Raw genomic sequence first — 16092 nt, 5'->3', positions numbered from 1 at the left:
CTTCCTACCTTCGTATGTTCTGGTCAAGTTTACAGAACTATTCATCTAGATGAACTAATAATTTAAGCGATTTAGCATCTTATGAAAAATAAATTTAATTTGAAATTCCCAGCAAAAAGAACTTCTAAGGCTCCTTTAAAACCCTGGACCGAAAAACGGAATGAACAAACGGTTTTTTTTATGAAAATACAACTGTAAAACTGATGATTAAACAACACATGCCGTTTGAATATAGAAACACACGAATCGGTTGAAACAACACTAAAGAACATTTTTAAAAAGTACATTTGCTAATTTTCTTCCAAATTGTGTTATTTGTTAGGGATTTTATAGGATCCGAGAAACTCCAATCCATTGTTTCAAAATAATTACATAGGAAAACAATTCCTGTAGAATTTAAATCATACAGTGTACCAACAGAAATCCTTTAATTTTAATGGGTCCTTTGGAGGTTTTTTTTAAGAAATTAAAAAAAACTCGTGCGTTGCAGGCTTGCAGCCACCGACCTGTGGGCCCCGCTCCCCGCTGCGCCAAGCGCAGGTGTCAGCGACGCGCGCAGGGCGGGGCGGTGTATAACCACCACGTCTCCGCCTCCCCGTCTTCCCGTGCTCTCTCTCGCTCGCTCGGACGGCGAGGGCGACTCCACCGCGCCACGCCTCGCCAACCACACCAATCTTCCCGCGGAATCAAAATCGCCGACTCCGACGCGCCACCCGCAGATCTCTCCCTCCCTCCACCCACCGCCGCCGCCGCCGCATCCTGACCTCCACCTCCCGCCTCGCTCGGTCGGTCGGATCCGATGGCCCCGGCCGCCGCGGGACGGCCCTGGTCCCGCCGGCGCCGCGTCACCGCCGCGCTGCTCCTCGCGGTCGCCCTCGCGCTGCAGCTCCGCTCCGCGGCGGGGAGGCCGGACAAGGAGACGCGGGAGAAGTTCTACGGGAAACTGGTGACCAACGGCTCGAGCAACGTCTCCGGGGACGGCAGCATCGCCGAGATGTTCGGCCGCGTGCTCGACAAGGAGTTCTCCGACAGCGACAACCAAGAGAGTAGGAACCCTGGCCCCCTAGCGCCTTCCTTCTAGATCTGCACCGGCTTACCGGAAATTTGGCTGTTAGTCAACTGGAATGGTTGGAGAGATTTGAATTGGCTGGCCATGGCCAATCTGAGAATTTTTTTTATATATAGTTCATGCAATTTGGGGGTTTAACACTGTCTATTCTGCGTTACATTCTGCCCCCATGGACCTTAGGCGCCGCATTTTGTTGGATAATGAATTGTTGTTCTTCCTTTTGCAGCACCAGACAAGAGTAGCTTCAACAACAGCATTTCAGATCACCAAGTAGGTGTGACTTTCCTCTTGCATGCATGCCATGTTTTGTGTTTCAATCTTTTTGGATAGCCAGTTTTCGAACAGGTGTTATATGTAAGCTATGTACTGCAAATCGACATTCACTGCTGATTGCTGGATAACCTTAGGCCTAGTGGGGCTTGGTTGTTTGGAGAAGTGCACAATCGATTACATAACATCATGTGCTACTAATGCATTATACTGTTACCAAACAAAATGGAAATGATTAATTTCGGTGAGTAAATATGGAGTAGAGGTATTGTAGGAAAAAAATAGTGTTTTCCTATGCCTCTCTGCTTGAGTAAAATCTAATTGATGAGTCATCAACTGAATTTTTTATAGAATATGCAGAAGCTTTAAATATCTTTGCACTAAAAAAGGGAGCATAATATACAGAGTTAATGGTATAACTTCAAATTGCCAATATGATCACTTGAGTTAATACAGGATCAAGGTACCGGACAACCTTGCTACGCTACAGATTTTGTGAACTAATGTGGAGAGCCTATTTTGAGAAAAGGGAGTTCCATTATATTGTGAACTAAAAGCAAATGAAAGAGCTTCAACCACAGTTGATTTCACTCTTGGAAATGACATAATTATCTAGAAGCAAATATATCTACATGTATATAAATGGCCATGCTGATCACAAGTATTTGAGTTGACTCTCTGCCGAGAGCCAATATACACTTTTGTTATTTGTATGTGAGTCTCACGTTATGTTAGTTTGGTATGTCTCTCTGTTTTGTGTCAAATTACTAAATCTTGTCCTCTAATATATTCTTAATATTACTCTTGACGCTGAGGAAAAAAGAGGCCTGACATGTACCTTGTTACATATGAGTTCCCATTCAATTTACATAAAATTTCATTTGATTGTGACAAGGTATATGTTGGAAAACATTTTTTTGTACAGGCTGTTCTGGAGACCGTAGCTGTCATTACACATGACAAGAAGAAGAATGAATCGGAGAAGGCAAAGTATGGCTGTGATATGAACAGAATCAACTGTTGACATTGCTCTTGTTTATCATCCTGCTATCTAAATCTAACTGTAGCGGTGGTTTTTGTGCAGTTCTTCAAAATCTTTTCAAATAGGTGACATGTTTGGGGGTCAGAATGAAAATTCTGATGACTTGGAAACTGTAATAGATAAGGAGGTGTGTTAAATGTAGATTTATTTAATTACTATGCTGCTTTCTTTACAAAATGTGAATTTTCTGGTTATCGTAAACAACTTCTTTGTGCAGGATAATGTTTTTGTTATGTCAAATCGTAAAACAAAGTATCCAACACTTCAACTAGATTTAAGGTCACTTTTCTTTCCTCCCTTAACATGTGAATGCCATATGAAATGTGCTGCTGGCTCATAATCTATTGAATGCAAATTTGGAATTGCAGATTGATTAAAGATCTAGTGGTTATAATTGTTTCAGCTACTGCTGGTGGTATCATATTTTCTTGCTTGGGACAGCCGGTGAGTGGATCTCAGATATTTCATACTCTAGTGCTAAAGATGGCCAACTTGGTAATCTGTATTTTATGTGCGTGATTTGCTGCTATTTCACAGGTTATTGTTGGCTATCTACTTGCTGGTTCTCTTGTTGGACCTGGAGGCTTGAACTTTATCAGTGAAATGGTTCAGGTAACATGACAGATTAACCACTCTACCTTACAGGCCACACTTCTATCTTCTTAGTTTATTTCTCCATCTTCTTTCTTATTTCACTTTCTTAGATGTAGTTATGTTAAAGCAATATCTGTAAAACATCACCACCAAAAAAGGTTGACATAGACACTTGAAATGTTTATGCATACAAGGATCATAATTCGGTTAAATATAAAGAAAACACATTCCACACTTATTCCTATGTTTATTTACAATACATGAAAGCATTGCTAAATGAAGCATTCAAAGTGGTAATGACATTGCAATAGTAATGTCATGTCACCCTCGGAGCTATGCTAGTTAATTGAAGCCGTACATTTATTATGAATATGAACTATTATGTTCAGGTGGAGACTTTTGCACAGTTTGGTGTGGTGTTTCTTCTATTCGCTCTTGGCCTTGAGTTTTCGTTGACCAAGGTAATCAAGCCTGCTGTTGCTAACTTGCTATTATCTTTTGTGTCATGTTTCTCTCTCTTTTTTTAATGTGGTTATGAAACTATACGATGTGTCAAAGGTTTCCTTACCTTGTCTTTCATTCATCAGTTGAAAGCTGTTGGGCCTGTTGCTGTAATTGGTGGTTTACTGCAGATTGCTCTGTTCATGTTCTTGTGTGGCCTAACTGCTGTGGTATTAGTTCTTGTTACCCATCCATTTTTTTAATTGTCTTTGTTTCATCATAACTATCTTATAGAAAATTACTTATCTTGTTGCAATTATTCCAGTTGTGTGGTGCTAAATCATCGGAGGGAGTATTTGTTGGTGCTTTCTTGTCAATGTCATCTACTGCAGTGGTAATTAATTTGTTCAAGATGATACTACTCAACGCTCCAACTTAGACACTTTACTTCTACTTTTTGGATGAATTTGCGTTTGATCTGGAGATTGGAGGGCAAATGTGGTCGAATTGTTGGGCTTGACCCAGTTAAATGATTGACTGTGGCAAACTGCATTTATATGTTATTAACTGTAATAATGGATAATGGATATTCTAATATGGTGCAACCCTCGCAGGTTTCTAAGTTTCTAGTAGAGAAAGGTAGTACCAATGCACTTCATGGTCAAGTTACAATTGGTACTCTTATCCTTCAGGTTTGATTATCATCCTATTATGTCGTATATTTACACTTACATAGCTTTAATTAGTGAAAATGATATAAACTTGAAAAGAACTAAAGCGATTTTGTTAAAATAAATGTCTTAATCAGTAGAGATGTTTAACTAGTAGCTAGGTAGGAGCTTCTTACAAAACAGTTGGATCTATGTATGTAACAACTATATTTAGCCAAATTTTACTTGTTGGTATCCCTCTCTATCATTTGGAAGAAGATTGTCCTGTCATAACCTAAGTGTAGGATGGCCATGGGTCGGCCCATGGATAATTTAGGATCGACTCTATTTCAACTAAATGAACTAAATTTCATTTTGGAATTAAACTTAGTTCATTTAGTTCAATTAGAGCCAACCCTAAATTACCTGCGGGCTGACACGTGCCCTATGTTGATAACTTGATGTGTACTATGTAAACATGGCCTGTCTATTCTGTCTGGGCTGCACTTCCATTGCAGGCACCAGCATATGAATTCTCAAACTGTTGTTTATTTTCACTCTTTTCAGTAGGAAACAGAATAAAGAAACAAGACATTCAGTACTGAGAACTACTTGTCAATTCCCATAGTAGTCTGCTCATGTGAACTAAGTGTTGATAATCACTAGTTTCTTATGACTTTTCTTAGTCAAGTCCTAGAGATCACATCCATGTTTCTTTTGCTCCAGGATTGTGCTGTTGGACTGTTGTTTGCTCTCCTTCCAGTTCTGGGTGGTGCTAGTGGCATTTTTGGAGGAATGATGTCAATGGCTAAACTGTAAGGCTATTATCAGAATAGCTAAGTTAAAATAAAATATAGATTTCATTATCATCTTGCTGCATGCCTATGTTTAACCTCCAACATATCTAATGTGCAGGCTCCTTGTGTTATCCATATTTATAGCTGTTGCATATATGATGACTTGGTCATTTGTTCCTCGATTCTTGAAACTGATGATTCAGCTATCATCACAGGTTAGATGAATTAGCGTGTTACTTTTTGTTCCTGTTATTGTTTTTACATTCCTCTGTCTAAATTCTTTCTCATATACTCCTATCTAATATCTCAATACCTCCCTCTCCCTCTCTCTCTCTCTCTCATGTATTTTTACCTTTTATACCCATTCATGCATGGACTGGACAGTTCGTTCTCAGTACCATGTAAGTTGAAAACTAACATGGGTATTCCAATTTGGACGTCAGTTTTCAATTCTCAATCTTTTCAGTACTGCAGCTGAGTTAATGTTCGGTACATGAGTATAAAATTTTGAGCCCCATGTTAATTCTGTTGGGATCATGTCCAAGTAGTTTTTTTGGGGGGGGCGGAGGGTTGACATTGTAGCTTTTATGGTGCCTGGTTTGCTCCAAGTGGGAATTAAATGAGTTATTGTCAATCCGTCCTGCTTCCCTATGGTCCTATGGATTGTGTCTGTAACTGGATTGATCAGTAAGGCTGAACTGAAGTTGGTCAGCTATTCATGATCCATCACAGCATAATTATTCTTTTCTTTCGAATATGTTGCTGTTTGCTTCTGTTGTTTTACATCACTTGCTAATGTACCTTTTGAAATATGCAGACAAATGAACTCTATCAGTTGGCTTCTGTTGCTTTCTGCTTGCTGCTAGCTTGGGTAAGGTTATTCAACTTCATTGCCTAAAAACACATTTTGACATCAGAATGACTTGTGCTCCCTTTGTTCCCAATTGCTTCCTTCGTCCCAAAATAAGTTCATCTTTCTAGTTAAAAATATAAGTCCATCTTTCTAGTTCAATTTTGAAATAGAAAAACGAACTTATTTTGGGACTGAGGGAGTGCTTATCACCAGACACTATTCATATTCAAACTTTGACCATCTTATGGTGATAATAAATGTCAGTATCAAATGAATGTATGTGCTCTAGTGAGGGAATGTTCCTTTTATTGGTTCCTAGCAGGCTTGGCTGCCTGGTGGGTTTGCACTGCATTTCTTTTAAGGAAAAAAAGTATTATAGGTGGAAACTTCTCTGTAGTCCCAGCCAAAACTCCTCTTGGGCTTAATTAGGGTGGACCAATTTTGCTCAGCTCTATTTAGCATCAACAACCTGGGAAAATTATGATTATAGTAAACAATAATTTCAATGTGTGCCAAAAAAGTACTTGGTTTATTATCTTCACAAACTATTAATTTGTGATGAACTGAATAATTAAGGAAAGAAGCCCATGCTACCATACAGTCCCTCTAAGTCTCTAACCTGAGGTATAACTGGTTGTATAGTGGCTGTTTTTGGTGTCAAACTATCTTTATTACTATAATTTTACTTTGGTCAGTAATTATACACAGGCAACATTGTTTCTTAGATAAATTAATGTTTCTGAGATAGAGTAATATTATCTCTTTATATTTTCCAGTGCAGTGATTATCTTGGATTGAGTCTTGAACTAGGCTCATTTCTTGCTGGTGTTATGATCTCAACCACGGATTTTGCTCATCATACATTGGAGCAGGTGCTATGCTACTTACTATTGACTTGATTTTTGTATACAAGGATTAAACCTGGGTGTCAATCTATTCGTTTTCTTGTTCATTTTTTTATTCAATTAAATAAACAGTTTAGACCAATTTGGATGGTCTGCATATACCAGCTTGCTTATATTTGATGGAAGTTTTGGATATTTTATTCCAATTGAACTGCTTTTCTAACATGTAATTTATTTGTTTTGAATCAAGGTGGAACCTATTCGTAACTTATTTGCAGCACTCTTCCTTGCAAGCATTGGCATGCTCATACACGTCAAGTTCTTGTGGAATCATGTTGACATATTACTTGCAGCTGTTATACTGGTTGTAATAGTTAAGAGCATAGTCGTAACAGTTGTGGTTAAAGCATTTGGATACAGTATCAGAACAGCTTTTGTTGTAAGTATCTCTTGAATGTTTTCATCAATGCTATGCGATAAGCCTATATAATGATGTAAATTCTCACTCCTGATTTTTCTTCTCTCACCAAGGTTGGGCTATCATTAGCACAGATAGGAGAGTTTGCGTTTGTGCTGCTTAGCCGTGCTTCACATCTCCATCTTGTTGGGGTGAGAGATACTCATTTCGTTTATGAATTCTCTTTGAGGCATACTTTCGTATTAATGATTTGGCCATTCTGGCTCAATATATGCATGGTGCAAAATTCTTACTGAAAGTTTGTTTTGCAGGGGAAAATGTATCTTTTATTACTGGGAACAACTGCACTTAGCTTGGTATGTTCCTTTTCCCTGATGGTGGAGCTTTCCTTGTTTTGATATAAGCTAGAGCCTAGAAGTCACCTGTTTTGTTTTTTCCCTGCAGGTTACAACTCCCCTCATTTTCAAACTGATTCCTGTGGTAATGCACCTTGGAATCCTTATGCGCTGGTTCCCCTCAGAAAGCAGTATGCAAAATGAGGTATTCTTTCTTGGCTTCTTTGATGATAGTTGCGATTATAACTAGTAAATGTATTATTTCATCACCAATTACTAAATGAATCAAACATCCTTTTCTGTGCGAATTAAATTAGCCAACTTACAAGATGGTTCAATCCTTCCCCTTCTATCTTTGCTTGAAAGTAGATATTAGAAGTGTTCTTATTATTCATGAAACCCATGATGTAAAAATGCTTGCTACTCCCTCGATTCCAAAATATAGGCATTCATAGATTGGAAAATTTCTATCACAATATAAGCATTTCTGGGGCACTAATTCCGATACATGGAAATTATACATTTTCAGCCAATCAAGTGCTTGGAAAGAGAACCTAAGCCACCACTAAAGTGATTAAAATAGAATATTTTGACTTAACCTTAGTATTTTCTAAACAACCTAGGCCGCATTCGGTGGGGGAGGAGGGAAGTTAATTTACCCAGCGCGGAAAAGGGAGTAATAGATTAGTACATAATTAATTAATTATTAAAAAAATATGAAATAGATTAATATGATTTTTTAAAACAACTTTCCTATAGAAATTTTTTTTTCAAAAAATACACCGTTTAGTAGTTTTGGAAGCGTGCGCGCGGAAAACGAGGGATCTAAGTTAACTTAGCCGCTCCGCCGAACGTGGCCCTAGAAATACCTATATTTTGGAACATTGGAATTTTATTATTTCAGTAGTAATGTCAAATGCTCGATGGCTCATTCTTTCTAGTTCCATATCTAATCATTTTTCAGCTGCCTTTACAGGATAAAGCAACCATGCTTGAAGCCTACAACAGATCACTCTAACATGACAAAGCCACATACATTCATTTGACTGACAACGATTTATTCGTGCAATAACTCTTTGCACATGCCGTGGAGCATTGGACAAACAATTACATCATTTCTTATTGCGGCCATACATCTACACAAAAGCAATGACCAAAGACAACATTTTGACAGGCCAGGGTTCTGTTGATATAGCACTTAAGTTTAAAAATTGAGTTGTACATACTGTACATGTTGTCAGCGTAGCATATTCTTTACACGGTGAGGCCCTTGGCCTTGGTTTTGTATCATTCTTGCCAACTGAACCTAGGACAGAATTAGGTAGGATTTTTGGTGTGTTGCGCTCAGATACACAGAGCGAGTGATGTATATTCATTACCCCATCAGAATACCATGGGAAGGCTACATGTTACAATATATTGTCCTACTAAGTATGAGCTGCCAGGTGACTTGTTCTGTTCTTGTCTTATCGACAAACATTTTGTCACAACATTCTCTTAGCATTGTGCCCCCGTGATGGTTAATTCTCTTCCCCTGACTTTATGTGTGGTGACCATTATTTTCTGAAGAAAACAGCTTGTCAGAATCGTCTTGTGGCGCTTGGCCCTTTTGGTATCCACATGATTGTTGTGAGGATAGGACCTGGACGAGTATTTTTGCAGAAACTTTCGGTGCGTCTGCTCAAGTGCTCTGCTTGTGCGGGCTCGCAGAGCAGATCGGTGCAATTATTAAAGGAGAAGCTCTCTAAGTCTGACCAAGCTAGCTGGAGAAGATGAAGATGATCTGTGCGGGGTGCTGACATTTGACGCTTTGTGGCAAATCTTGTTTTAGCAGCGGAGGTACTCACGTGCGTGCTTGTCTTATGGCCTTTTGCAGGGTTGTCATCCCGTTCAGAACTTCGAACTTTGTATGGATAAAGTATTTTACTTGTCATAACCATAATGCCACCAAGCTGGAATAGCTCAGTTGGTTAGAGCTTATGGACCTTAACCATAAGGTCGGAGGTTTAAGCCCTCCTTCTAGTGGTTTTTTTAAAGATAATTTCTCCAAAAAATTATAATTTTTTATCACATTTTTTTAACTCCTTCATCACAAATTCATTTATTTTATTTCAGAAAAATAATTTAGTTTGAAATCTAAAATCTTTATCTTTTTCAGCCCAAATTTCATCTCACCATTTTGTTGTTTTTTTAGCTCTTTCCTCACAAATTCATTTCTTGATATTCCAGCACAAATTCTTTCCTCACATTTTTTAGACTTTTTTAAACTCTTTACTTTGAAATCTAAATTGTTTTAACACTTTCAGCACAAATTCTTTCCTCACATTTTTTTAGACTTTTTTAACTCTTTCAGCATAACTTTTTAGACCTTTTTTACACTTTCAGCAAAAAGTTCTCGAGAGGGTCGGGCTTTATTCTCTTTACTCATTCAGGTAAAAAATGTTGAGTTGATCGATCCTGTGATGCATAATTCGATTATTATTTTGTGTGCATGAACTACTCCCCACAAATCACAATAATCGTTTCAGCTTCTTTTATAAACGCTTGCCAACTTTATTTCCAGTGCTTTCACCAAAAGAAATCCAGGGAAGAAAAGACAGTTCAGAGTTTTCTCTCTGAACACAAGACGAAAATTGCTCACAATATTCGCGGCACGGCAGTACAAACACCAGGACAACTAATGCTTTTACACTTGGAACAAGCCACACCTTGCTAAACTTGCTCAATTATGGATCTCACGTGCACACAGTACAGTTCGTCCATGTGCCGCAACCATGGTGCCTTGCAGGTTGCAGCTAAGAACACACAATTAAAAACTTCTTGATGAGTTCCTGAAACAGCAGAGCAAGAGGAGGGACAAAGTACTGTTATTAAAACGGGAGCAGTTGTGGTGTCTGCATCATGCAACTTGGACGGTATAAAAAAAACTCCAGTGCCAATCAGATGAAATATCCCTGGGATTCCTTAACGGTAAATGTAGTAGGCTGCAGTGATATTATTTTTTACTGTTCTTTCAATGGGAAATGCTTACAAATTCAGGGCTGCAATTTCCATTTTGATTTCTGAATGAAAAGTGTTGTGTTTACTGCTGAAGATACAATAAGCAAAACTCAATGTAAAGTTTGGAGTCGTTACCGTTGATGAGAGGGAGAGGCTCTTCTGTCTGACATCAACTGGCATCCCTTGCCCGCAGCCCAATTTGCGGCTAAGCATCATAAGCTCTTCCAGTGTAAATTTGCTCTTGGGAGGACTCCACGGATTCTTCAGCTGTTCATTGTCGTTAGCAACCTCCCAGCTTTTCTCTGATGGTACCCGCGGGAAATGAAAATCTTGAGCTGAAGTGTCTCCACTAGAGTTGCTGTAAGCTTCTGTCTCTGAAAATGAGTACCATGTGCCATGGCGACTGGAACCACCTGGGCATTCTGCAGTTCCAGATGCTTCCTTGCTGTCCGGAAAACCGAATGCTTCCAGATCAAACCCTAGAGAATATTCTTCCTCACTTTCAGCCAAGAAAGGGTTTAGCGAGGAAGGAGACACAAAAAACCCAGCATGATCAAACAGAGGATGAAATGGAGATGAATCTTGGAGAGGCTTCCCGGGTTTTTCTTCCCACTGGAATGGCACGCTGACGACAAGCTTCGCTGGAGATGGGCATGAGATGGCTGATGGCACTGGATTGGAAATTGCCCAGTCCTTTTTCGGCGCTCCAGGCTTCACCTCCCAGAGAAATGGGACTGAAATCTGCTGCTTGACACGTTCTTCCCTTGGGTTGAATTCAGACATCTCAAGGTCATCCATTATGGATGTGTGGTTTCAGAATGGAATTTGAGTTGTAGATCTTTCAGGCACCGCTGATATAAGTAGGAGAGAGCAGGTGGTTTAGATGAGCTGCTCCTGCACCACAATGCTCTTGTTCAACTGATCCTTTGCTACCCTGCAAGCTTGACACACTATTAGACAGTACCAACTACTAACTCCTCTTTAGCTCAGACATGCAGAAAGAGGTACTCAATTCAGAGTGGTTGATCTTACATTTGCATTTCCCATAGTAAGAAAGAGGGGGTCTAGGGAGCACCCCAAAAAACACAGAGTTTGTTAATTTGATCAAAATAACCACTTATTCAGCTGGAAATCTACATTTTACAAATAAAACTGGGGACACAATAAAGAATAAAAACAATGTGATAGTCTGTTCAAAAACCAGAAAACATTTTCCTGTTTTAACATCCTATTCTGCTACTGTACCATGACGTCAGAAGATCATGAATAAGTTCTAACAGTCTCCAGGTACTGTACCACCTCTGCCATGTTTGGTCGGCCAGAAGGTGTGTTTGAAGTGCATACCAGACCTAATTTGAGCACTTGGACTAATTCAGCCTCAACAAATCCTCTCATGCTCCGATCAAAGCAGTCCGACACAGTCCCATCCTCCAATATCACTCTGACATAATCACGCAGAACCACTGCTGTTGCCACCCCAGGGCTGTCCACGGGTTTCCTCCCTGTCACAATCTCAAGCAACACCACACCAAAGCTAAATACATCACTCTTGTCACTATATCTCAAGCTTGGAGATGCTAACTCTGGGGCAATGTACCCAATGGCAGCATGTAATCTACTCAATTCGTAACTACCTAGAATGGGCAACAGCTTTCCAAATCCATAGTCAGACAATTTGGCCTCATATTCTTTATCTAGCATTATGTTGGAGGACTTGATGTTGAGATGCAGGACTTGTGGTCGGCAGTCATGGTGAAGGTATGCAAGTGCTCGTGCTGTTCCAAGTGCAACCTTGAACCTCTGCTGCCATGAGAGACCGACTCCGGTGCTGTTTCCAGAAAATGTATGATGACTCCCGTGAAGGTGATCGTACAAACTCCCGTTGACCATAAATTCTGACAGAATCAATTGTGTTGAGGATGACCAGTAGTAGCCCTGAAAGGCAACCAGATTGGGGTGGCTAAGATTACCAAGCTGGCCCATCTCCTGCTCAAACTCATCCTGGCTTCTCACCCTTCCCAGTGTTTCCAATTTCTTCACAGCAATGGATAAACCATTCTCAAAGGTGGCCTTGTAAACTGTACCAACAGACCCACCACCAACAAGGCAGTCTTTGTCAAGAAGTGCCTTAGTTCCTGCCTCCCAATCTTCATACCTTGAAGGCAAGCTCTTGCTGAAAAGCACCAACTTTCCAATAATGGCATTTGAGCCTTGTGTACCTGGAGATGCAAGCATCGGTGTGCTCTCAGACACCAGCACCTCATCTTCCTCCTTCCCCTCTTGCTCCTCTTTACTCCTTCTCATGTAAGCCTTAATGTTCATAGCGCAAACAGTGCAAACACCAATAAGTATAAGCGCCGCAGCGACTATAACAATTATGACAGACACAGCCAATCGTTTCGCCCTCCGGCTTGCTCCACACAGATTGTTTAGTGGCGGTCCACATAGCAATGGGTTACCCATGAAGGCAGACCTACCAAAACCCTGCAGAACTGGCGAGGCAGGGATCCTTCCTGAGAGTCCATTGAAGGACACATTGAAATGGGTCAGATTAGAGAGATTTCCAAGCTCTGAAGGAATTGGTCCAGTCAGTTGGTTCTGTGAGAGGTCTAAAAGATCAAGGTTTGTGAGCTGCGCAAGTGTCACTGGAATGCCCCCTACAAGGCGGTTCTTGTGAAGATCTAGTATCTTGAGGTAAGTCAAGTTGTTGAAAGTATCCGGGATTGCTCCCTCTAATTGGTTGCCAGACAAGTTCCTGCAATAGTTAAATTTAGTATGTCAGTACATGAAACACTGTCATTCAAACGAATTGTACTGAACTGAGTAGTTAGCAAACACTCACAGCTCAAGCAAGAATTGGCATTGGCTCAGGGTCCCCGGAATGCCTCCGGCAAGAGCAAGGCCAGCGAGGTCAAGTGTGACAAGCATCTCCATTCCTCCAAGCTCGGCAGGGATTGATCCGGCAATGCCTGCATTGCCTGCCAACCTGAGCATTGAAAGTGACCTCAATGCCCCAATACTTGGTGGTATATCTCCAGCAAGAGCATTTGCCCCCAAATCTAAAACTCTCAGGCTGCGGCAACTGGCCACGCTCTCCGGCACTGGCCCGGTGAGCCGGTTCCCGGAGGCATCAAAGTAGGAGAATCTGCTACCACACGTTGCAATGTTGGGGATTTCACCATCGAAGGCGTTGGACGAGACGTTGAAGTAGGTTATGTTTACCAGGCCAAGAAGGCCGAAAGGGGCCGCTCCGGAGAAATGGTTGCTCCCGACGTCGAGCAGGTCAATGCTCCGGCAAGCGTTGAGCTTTCCGGCAATTGCGCCGGAGAGCGAGTTGCTTCGGACGGAGATGTAGTTCATTTCCGGCGGCGCGCAGAGCTGGTCCGGGAGCTCGCCGGAGAGGCGGTTGTAGGAGAAGTCGAACCCCGCGAGGCGCGAGCAGTTGGTAATGCCGGGCGGGACGGGCCCCGTGAGGGCGTTGTGCGCGAGAGAGACGTACCGGAGGCGGAGGCAGGGGTCGAAGAGCGAGGCGGGGATCTCACCGGAGAAGGCGTTGTAGGAGAGGTCAAGCAGCCGGAGCCACGGGAACGCGCCGAGGAACGGCGGGATCTCGCCGGAGAGGGCGTTGCGGCTGAGGTTGAGCTTGTGGAGCGTGCCGCTCAGCGCGCTGAAGCTGGAGGGGATGCCGCCGGAGAGGCTGTTGCCGAAGAGCGAGATGGACTCGAGCGCCGCCAGCCGCGCCAGCGACGGGGTCAGCTCCCCGGCGATGCCCGCGCCGTGGAGCCGCAAGCGCTGCACGGCCCGGGACGACGGGTCGCACGTGACCCCGGCGAAGTCCACGCAGGGGTCACCCCCCGCCGTCCACGACGCGAGCGCGCCGTTCGGGTCCTTCACGGCGGCCTTGAACTCGAGCAGCACCCCCTTCTCCGCCGCCGTGGCCGCGTGCACGCCGCCGCCCCCCGCCCAATGCAGCAGCACCACCACCCCCAGTACGGCCGCCGCCCCCACCGCCACCGCCCGCGAGCTCCTCAGCCTCATCACGGCAGCTGGAACAACCGCAGCAGCCCCGGTGCCACCGCATGCATTACCCCCGCCGCGGTGGCGACGACACCGGCGCGGCGCTACCAGCCAGCCAGCCGAGCCTACCACTACTGACTGACACTAGCACAGCGGAGCGGAGGCGCCGAGCAAGTAGTAAAAGAGTGGCGAGTAGGTGGCGGTGGGTGGCGTGCGTTAATGTGCAGTGCGGGTGGTACCGCGCGGCGGCCATGACCCATCCATGATCCTTGACGTCGGTTGGCCAGAAAACCACGTTGGTGCGTGGCGCGCGCGGCGTTTACCCGTCTCGCGCGGAAACGAAGAAATCTCTGTAGGCGAAACGCGCGGTCAAACCCAACCCAAACGCCAACGCGAACCCGATCGAGATCGCTGGCGCCGGCAGGCACGTTGAGGTGGGCAGGAAGTGCGCGGCGCAGGGGTGGGGTGGGGTACGTGCGTGCTGCGGGTATGGGCGCGGAAAACGCTTCGGTTCTCGCTCGCGTCGCTGCCCGCCCCGCGGTCGCTGCCCCGCGCGCTGTTCACGTCAACCGCTCTCTGTTAGCGTCAGCCCGCGGGCGCGACGTGAGCGTGGATTTGCAAAACCGCAATTATTGGCTGTATTAACAAGGAACGGTTTCGGTTATTCGGTATGTTGTGTATGGCTCGACGAATATAGTGCGAATTCAAAAAATAGTTGTTATAAAATAAAAAAAAAATCTTGATGATGGTTGTGTTATCATTGAAAGTGGTGAAGAAATTAAAAAAACATGAATTAATTAAAAGAGGTCGTAAAGTAATTTGATGGTACTTAAATTGAAAACAAAATAATTAAACACATGTGTGATAAGGGCCAATTATCACGATAATTGCTCCTAGTCACGGTTTTGTTATTATACTACGCTATTATTATGCAGTTTTTCATGAAAATCGTTTACGGTTAACCGACATGATTATCGAATCAAATCTCGTGATACCCTTTTCCAAAACCGTGATGGTTTTATTAAAAAGTTCATCTCTGAATCCATGCAATTTAGAGCAGATACAATAGCAGGCTATAAGTCAGCTATAAGCATATTTTAAAGAGATAAGAGCGGAGAGATAAGGGAGGTGAGCTATCAATTTGTAGCCAGCTGTACACGGGCTTCAAGATAAAATATTTGTATGACATGTAGAACCATGTATTGATGTTTGGTAGGTAACTATTGTATGAATTAGCTATTAAATTTACTATAGATGAATTGGAGCCAGTTGATTATACTATTGAACTTGCTCTTACCATTATACAGCCATTCCGGTTCTCTGCGATGAATGAAACGTGTTTACCCCGCGCGTCAATTGCACGTTGCGTCCATGGGAAAACCATGGGTACACTACACCAGTAACACCACCACGGATCCATAAATGAGCTTATTCACTGCTCGTCCTCGTCATGCCGGTATGGTACTAGTATATCGCTCTACCACCGTACGTGCTGCTTCTGTACACGGATCTAGTAGCAAAGCTTACTAGCTTAGCTAGTACTACTGGTGGTATTCAAGCCTCAAGTGTACACCTCCCTTTAAAAATAAATAAATTTCTAAGTTTTTGAATGAAATTTTTAACTCTTCATTTCATTTAAAAATATTTCATGGTTAATATTTTTATTGATACTATATGATAAAATATAAATAGTATTTTATATGCGACTAATTTTTTATTTTAAACAAGACTGATGGTTTTTTTTTGACGGAGCAGTAGAGT

General features: G+C 42.5%; 2 protein-coding genes and 1 non-coding gene across 4 annotated transcripts; 2 read left to right on the top strand and 1 right to left on the bottom strand.

Moving 5' to 3' along the window:
• The first annotated feature begins 617 nt into the window (after positions 1–617).
• On the top strand, positions 618–8791 carry LOC102701799 (K(+) efflux antiporter 5). Of its 2 annotated transcripts, none has more exons than XM_015835749.2 (20): positions 618–1046; positions 1296–1339; positions 2265–2329; positions 2424–2508; positions 2599–2660; positions 2750–2825; positions 2919–2993; positions 3365–3436; positions 3563–3646; positions 3742–3810; positions 4031–4108; positions 4793–4881; positions 4982–5078; positions 5681–5734; positions 6493–6588; positions 6812–7000; positions 7093–7170; positions 7291–7335; positions 7424–7519; positions 8279–8791. In XM_015835749.2, exons 1-20 carry the CDS (start codon positions 800–802, stop codon positions 8330–8332), a joined length of 1755 nt encoding a protein of 584 aa, XP_015691235.2. In that variant the 5' UTR covers positions 618–799; the 3' UTR covers positions 8333–8791. The 2 variants fall into 2 exon arrangements, with proteins under 2 accessions (XP_015691235.2, XP_006649315.2); XM_006649252.3 differs by having other exon boundaries at positions 620–1046; positions 8291–8791.
• Positions 8792–9265: 474 nt separating this feature from the next.
• TRNAK-CUU lies at positions 9266–9339 on the top strand. The gene has a single exon. It is a non-coding gene; the product is annotated as a tRNA-Lys (tRNA).
• A 454-nt stretch (positions 9340–9793) lies between these two features.
• Positions 9794–14440, bottom strand: LOC102722000 (probable LRR receptor-like serine/threonine-protein kinase At1g12460). Its single transcript, XM_006650937.3, has 3 exons — positions 13157–14440; positions 10450–13069; positions 9794–10145 (listed from the first exon to the last, which is right to left on the bottom strand). Exons 1-2 carry the CDS (start codon positions 14350–14352, stop codon positions 11575–11577), a joined length of 2691 nt encoding a protein of 896 aa, XP_006651000.2. The 5' UTR covers positions 14353–14440; the 3' UTR covers positions 9794–10145; positions 10450–11574.
• Positions 14441–16092: the final 1652 nt, after the last annotated feature.

This window comes from Oryza brachyantha, chromosome 3 (assembly GCF_000231095.2).
Source record: "Oryza brachyantha chromosome 3, ObraRS2, whole genome shotgun sequence".
NCBI lineage: Eukaryota > Viridiplantae > Streptophyta > Magnoliopsida > Poales > Poaceae > Oryza > Oryza brachyantha.
Note: the sequence above shows the minus strand (reverse complement) of the source record. Positions and strands in the feature narration are given on the sequence as shown.